The 6,292-nt window shown below is 63.0% G+C and overlaps 2 protein-coding genes across 3 annotated transcripts in view; one reads left to right on the top strand and one right to left on the bottom strand.

Annotated features, from left to right (window-relative positions):
* The window catches only part of LOC100545817 (class I histocompatibility antigen, F10 alpha chain), a 2,719-nt gene extending 576 nt beyond the window's left edge, over positions 1–2,143 (top strand). Inside the window, exons 3-8 of one of the 2 annotated variants that reach the window (XM_010720597.2) lie at positions 159–434; positions 524–796; positions 869–976; positions 1,100–1,132; positions 1,291–1,323; positions 1,474–2,143. In XM_010720597.2, coding sequence (XP_010718899.1) covers positions 159–434; positions 524–796; positions 869–976; positions 1,100–1,132; positions 1,291–1,323; positions 1,474–1,496 — 746 coding nt within the window. In that variant the 3' untranslated portion in view covers positions 1,497–2,143. The remainder of the gene's footprint in view (positions 1–158; positions 435–523; positions 797–868; positions 977–1,099; positions 1,133–1,290; positions 1,324–1,473) is intronic. The other variant, XM_010720598.2, reaches the window with a different exon arrangement.
* A 143-nt stretch (positions 2,144–2,286) lies between these two features.
* Positions 2,287–6,292, bottom strand: part of LOC104913621 (antigen peptide transporter 1) — a 4,745-nt gene continuing 739 nt past the window's right edge. The window contains exons 2-11 of the mRNA XM_010720599.3: positions 6,046–6,148; positions 5,842–5,972; positions 5,565–5,770; positions 4,923–5,120; positions 4,333–4,461; positions 4,055–4,240; positions 3,540–3,713; positions 3,129–3,288; positions 2,921–3,057; positions 2,287–2,783 (exon numbers count right to left, since the gene is read on the bottom strand). Coding sequence (XP_010718901.1) covers positions 2,544–2,783; positions 2,921–3,057; positions 3,129–3,288; positions 3,540–3,713; positions 4,055–4,240; positions 4,333–4,461; positions 4,923–5,120; positions 5,565–5,770; positions 5,842–5,972; positions 6,046–6,148 — 1,664 coding nt within the window. The 3' untranslated portion in view covers positions 2,287–2,543. The remainder of the gene's footprint in view (positions 2,784–2,920; positions 3,058–3,128; positions 3,289–3,539; positions 3,714–4,054; positions 4,241–4,332; positions 4,462–4,922; positions 5,121–5,564; positions 5,771–5,841; positions 5,973–6,045; positions 6,149–6,292) is intronic.

Below are 6,292 nucleotides of genomic sequence, written 5' to 3'. Positions count from 1 at the left end.
CCAGGCCTGGCCCTGCCCGGCGGCACCGTCCCGGGGCTGCCCGTCACAGCCGCACCGAGCTCGGGGTGCCGCGTCCCGGGGGGACCCCAACCCAACCCCACTGCAGTGGGACTCCGGAGCCGGAGGGGCCCCTCACCCCCTGCCCGGCTGTGTTTCAGGGTCTCACACGGTGCAGCGGAAGATAGGCTGTGACATTCTTGAGGACGGCACCACCCGGGGGTATCATCAGGTGGCGTATGATGGGAGAGACTTCATTGCCTTTGACAAAGACAAGAAGACGTTCACTGCAGCAGTTCCAGAGGCAGTTCTCACCAAGAGGAAATGGGAGGCGGATCCAACTTATGTTGATCAACGGAAGCATTACCTGGAGGAAACCTGTGTGCAGTGGCTGCGGAGACACATGGAGCACGGGAAGGCAGAGCTGGAGAGGAGAGGTGAGGGGGGGCCGCGATGCGGGGCTGGAGGTGGGGCGGGGGCTCGGCGTGGGGAGCTCAGCCCGGCCCTCACTGCCACCCACCTGCAGAGCCGCCCGAGGTGCGAGTGTGGGGGAAGAAGGCTGACGGGATCCTGACCTTGTCCTGCCGCGCTCACGGCTTCTACCCGCGACCCATCGACGTCAGCTGGATGAAGGACGGCGTGGCGCAGAACCAGGACACCCAATCGGGGGGCATTGCGCCCAACAGCGATGGCACCTACCACACCTTGGTCACCATCGATGCACGGCCGGAGGACTGGGACAAGTACCAGTGCCGCGTGGAGCACGCCAGCCTGCAACAGCCCGGCTTCTACTCGTGGGGTGAGTGAGGTGCTGTGGGGCTGAGGGCTCCGGGCTGCCCCTTCCCCTGCTGATGACCCCGCTCTCCCCCAGAGCCATCACAGCCCAACCTGGTCCCCATCGTGGTGGGGGTGATTGTCGCCATTGTGGCCATCGCCATCGTGGGTGGTGTTGGATTCATCATCTACAGAAGCCATGCAGGTAAAAGCAGAGGGGTGCAGGAGGACAGCGGGGCTGTGGGGGGGATCCGAGATCCCCTTGGGAGCCCCCAGCCTGGCTGTGATGTGAAGCTGTGCTGACATCTGTGCATCTCTCTGTCCGCAGGGAAGAAAGAGAAGGGCTACAACATTGCCCCTGGTGAGTGATGAGGGCAGAGCTGTCCCCACCTCTGCCCAGTGCCAGGGCGGTCCTGGGGTCCCCGCTTTCTCCCAGGGTTCCCATTCCTGGTGCTCGGGGCTGCTCCATGCCCCATACTGAGCACAGGGCCGGGACTCATGGCTGTTCCTTCCTTACAGCCCAGGATGGTGGATCCACCAGCTCAGGCACAGGTGTGTTGTGGTGTGGGGCTGGGGGTTGGGAGGGTCCCTATGCTCTCTGTGGTTCTGCACCCAAGACTGGGCTGTGCTGGGGCTCTGCAGGGATTAGGGTTGGGATGGGAATGCAGTCCCATGGGACACCATTTCTTCTCATCCCCACAGGGAGCGACCGCCCCGTCATCTGAGTGCTGTGCTTCAGCCTGCAAGTGGAAGGCTGTCCCCACCAGCGTTTGGGGTTGGTGATGGACACAGCCTCAACCTCGCGCATCTCCCCCTCTGCTTTCTATGCTGACTGTTATGCTTTGCCTGCTCTGCTTCCTGTGAAGTGAATTGATGAGCGTTCTGTGCTCAGCTTGCCTGCAGTGTGCTCCGTGCTGTGGTTGGATGGGGTGGGTGAGAGGATTGTGTCCTGGTTTGGCTGCTCAGAGTGCTGAGTACCTGCTGTCCCGCTTCTTTGCTCTGCCTGCTGCTCACTCCCTCCATATTTCCCCCCCTCCCCCATCACCTCCCCTTTGTGACCCCACACCCATGGTTGCCTGCTCCCTGTCCTGGATGAGCTCTAGTTTACTCAATGCCATCCCTGTGTGCTGGGATCTCCTTGCTCCTCCTCCCAGCTGTCCCTACATATATTTCCCCCCCCCAGCTGAATGTCCTGCAGCACTTCCTTCCTGCCCCCATCCTGCTGCCTCTGTAATCCTCACCCTTCCCCACTCCACATCCCTCATCCCTCCCTTCCCCATACTCTGTGTCCCTGCTGTGCCCCTCCCCCTGCAGTTCTGTGCATCCCCACATTGTACCCTGTACTCAAATATGATTGTTCTGCTGCCCTCCAGCCCTCTCCTGGTTTCTTTTCCCCCAGCTGGGTGTTGTTAGGGGCTCTGCTCTTCCCACTGAGGGGAGTCTGGGCTCCCTCACTCTCCCTGCACTTCTTATAGCGCCGGGACTCCCCACCATGAGATTCCCAACACAGCCGGGTACAAACATGCAGCTTTATTCCCGGTTCTGTGTCACAGCCCTGGCTCCGGTGGCACCGCAGTCCATGCAGTGGCCGTTGTGTGTCATGCAGCAGTGATACCGCAGTGCGCCCGGCTCGGCATCCGTGTGCCCATGGCCCAGCTCTTGTGGTCCCTTGTCGCTGCCCGATGTCCCCACCTCCACCTTCAGCGTCCCCATTCTGTCCCAATGCGCAGCGTCCCCATCCCACCCCCTGCCGTCCCCATCCATAACTCCTGTTATCCCTCACCCCCGCTCCCTCTGTCCCCCTCCTCCGGTGCTCCCTGTTGTCCCCAGTCCTGCAGCAGCTGCCACGTGCGGCTGCCGGGGCGCAGCACCTCGTGGGGGGGTCCCTGCTGGCGCACCTCTCCCCCCTCCAGCACAGCCACCCGCTGTGCCCGCGCTGCCAGGGCTGCCCGCCCCGTCACCATCAGCACTGCTCGCCCCGATCCTCTGGCTGCGAGGATCTCCTGTTCCACCTATGGCAGGAGAAAAGGTCAGCGCAATGTCCTCAGCCACAGCCAGGGACTGAGGGTCTCCAGGAGTGGGAACCTCGGTATGCAGACCGAGGGAACATAGGGCTGAGGGGGATGTGGGGACATGGGTGACATCCCACCTGCTGCTGGCACTCAGTGTCCAGGGCGCTGCTGTGCTCGTCGAGGATGAGGATGCGGGGGTCCCGCAGCAGCGCACGGGCAATGGCCACCGCCTGCCGCTGGCCCCCGGAGAGCTGTCCTCCCAACTCGCCCACCTCTGCGGGGATAGCGGGGTCAGGATGGGAGGGAACCATACAGGGGACGCGGAATGGAGCGGGGACACCATACCTGTGTCGTAGCCTTGGGGCAGGCAGGTGATGAAGTTGTGGGCGCCCACCTTGCGGGCAGCTGCTGTCACCTGCGCCCGGCTGCAGCACCCCAACCCATAGGAGATGTTGGCGTGGAGTGAGCGGGCAAAGAGCAGTGGCTCCTGGGGGACCACGGCCACCTGCAGTGGGAGGAACAGCAGTGGAGGTGATGGGGGTGGCTGGGGATGTATCAGGGACATCTGAGGACATGGTGGGATGGTTGGGGACACGGCAAGGATGGTTGGAGACTTGGCTGGGACACTGGGGAACACGGTGGTGATGGCTGGGGACTCAGACAGCTGGTGAACCAATGGGGATGGCTGCTGATGTGCAGTGACACTCGGTGACCCATGGGGACAACCAGGAGCCATGGGGACATGCGGTGACTCACCTGGTGGCACAGGTAGGAGTGCTGGTAGGCGGGGAGGGGGTGGCCATCCAGCAGCAGGCGCCCAGCTGTGGGCTGGTGCAGGCGTGACACGAGGGCCACCAGAGTGCTCTTCCCTGCACCCGGGGGTCCCAGCAGTGCCAGCACCTCCCCGGGGCGCAGCTCCAGCGATACACCCTAGGGACACAGATGTCACACCCATGTTGTCCCTGTACCCACCCCTTTATGGCCTCATGGCCTTCCTGCTGTGTCCTTCTGTCCCTGTTCCCCCGCAGATCCCTTGTTTTGTTTCCACACCTCTGGTACCACATCTACACGCCCATGCCCTCCCCACCATGTCTCTGTGTCACTCATCATGTGCCCATCCCACATCCCCACCATATGCCATGTCCCTGTGCCCTCAATGCCACGTCCTCATGTTGCTCTGCAACATCCCCATACCATCCCCTCCATGTCCTCACACCTGTCACACTGTCCCACCACGTCCCCATGTCCCCTGGTGGTGTCTCTTTGCCCACCTTGAGGACGGGCTCCTGGCGCCCAGGGTAGGAGAACCAGACATCCTCCAGCTGGAGGTGGCCCTGCAGTTCACTGGGTGCCATTGTCCCCGAGGGTGCGACCTGTGGCTCCCGGTCCAGGAACTCAAAGATCTTTTCCGAAGAGCCCACAGCCTTCGTCAGTGTGGGGTAATAGCGGAGCAGGACCTGGGGACAGCACGGTGATATGGCCAGGAGGGCAAGGGGACGTGGCAGGGGGACATGGGGACATGGGGATATGGGCATTCCCTCAGGCTCACCTCCACAACATCAGTGAACTGCATCTGGTAGAGGAGGAAGGTGACAAGGTCCCCAGTGCTGACGGTCCCCGCAGCCACCAGCTGCCCTCCATAGTAGAGGATCCCCACCTTCAGGGCCAGCGCTGAGAACTGAGGATGCCATGAGGTCACCAGGGGACACCTCCCCATGGGACACCAAGTTCCCAGCCCCACTCTGTCACCTCCCCGTGCTGTCAATGTCCCCCATGTCCCAGTACCCCACAGCTGTGCTATCTGTCCTCTCATGTCATCATGTTCCCAGTGTCCTCGAGCACCTATGCCACCCCATTCCCACATCGCTGCACCCTCCTGCCCCACAGCCCCTGCACTGTTGTGCCTGCCAAATCCTGATGTCCCTGTGCCATCATATCCACATCCCACAGTCCCCATGCCACTATATCCCCGTGCCCTGCCACCCCCATGCCATTATGGCCCCCAGCCCCTCAGCATTCTGTTCCTTTGTCCCACATCACCATGTCCCCATCTCCTGACATCTCAGTGCCATCACATCCCCACGTCCCCCAGCCCCATCCCATCAAATCCCCATGCTATTGAGCCACTCCATCCCGTACACCGCTGGTCCAGGCAGAGACAGTGTAGAGGGCCACATCCTTCTTCTCCAGGCGGTGGCTCTGCTGCAGGCGCTGCCGGTAGTGCGCAGCTGCCCCATCCTCGTTGGCAAAGCTGCGCACGGTGGCCATGGCCTGGAAGGTCTCCACTGCCACCTCGCTGGCCCTGGCCTGTGCCTTCTGCATCTGTGGTGCCAGGGCCTGGAGACAGCAGTGTCACTGAAGGGCGCATGGGAGAGGAATGGGGGCTGGGGAGGGGACAGTGCATGTATGGAGGAGTCAGAGAACACGTGGAGGGGATGGAGGGATCATAAAGGGGATGGTGGGCATGCGGAGGTGGGGATGTGCAGAGGACAGCACTGATGTGGAGGAGATAATGGTCACACATAGGGAATAGTGAGCACGTGGCAGGGATAGTGGACACATGGAAGGAGCGTGGGGGCATATGGAGGAACAATGGTCACACAGAAGGGACAGCAGGCAGGAGGATAGTGGGCACATAGAAGGGACATCGGACACATGGAGGGGACAGTGGGCACATGGATAGGGCAACGAGTACATGACGGTGACACTGGGCACATGAATGCCACAACGGGCACGTGGTGGTGACCAAAGGCAGGTGGAGGTGCAGACAGCAGCCCATACCTGCTGGAAGTGCCCCACGGCCCTGGGCAGGGCCAGCAGCAGCGGCAGCGCCAGCGCGGTGAGCAGCGCCATGCGCGGGGACAGCCAGGCCATGGTGGCGAAGAGGCAGACGCCGCGTGCCAGATACCACAGCAGGAGGCTCAGCGCCTCGCCCAGCGCCTCGCGCACGTCCTCCGCGTCCCGTGTCACCCGCGTGGCCACATCCCCTGCCGGGTGACACACCGTCAGGGCCACCCAAACTTATCCCCGTGTCCCCTCCCAGCCCGGTGCCCCTCACCGGCCCCGTCGGCGCGCAGCTCGGCGATGTCCTGCCGCAGGACGGCGGCGAAGACACGGCGCTGCAGGCGGCTCTGCGTGCGGCTCAGCGTCCCCACGAAGGTCACATCGCACACCAGCTCGGTGACAGCGCTGCGGTGGCAGTGAGGTGTCAGGGGGTCCCACAGTGCCCCCCACCCGCACCGCGTCCCCCCCGTGCCAATACCTGCTGAGGCCCAGCAGCACCATGGGCAGGATGGCTGCCAGCTCGTCCTCGCGGGCCACCCAGTCGCTGGCACGTCCCGTGTAGTAGGGCACGGCCATCTCGCCTGTCACCACAACAGGGTCAGGGTATGGGGACCCCCCGAGGGACGGTGCCCCAGAAGTTCTGTGCTGCACCCCCAGTTTGGTGCTGCACCTCCAAATCTCAGAGATGAACCCCTAAAGCTCAGTGTTGCCCTCCAGTTGGCTGC

Source organism: Meleagris gallopavo, chromosome 18, assembly GCF_000146605.3.
Source record: "Meleagris gallopavo isolate NT-WF06-2002-E0010 breed Aviagen turkey brand Nicholas breeding stock chromosome 18, Turkey_5.1, whole genome shotgun sequence".
In the NCBI taxonomy this organism is placed as follows: domain Eukaryota; kingdom Metazoa; phylum Chordata; class Aves; order Galliformes; family Phasianidae; genus Meleagris; species Meleagris gallopavo.
This window is presented reverse-complemented; position numbering and strand designations above follow the sequence as displayed.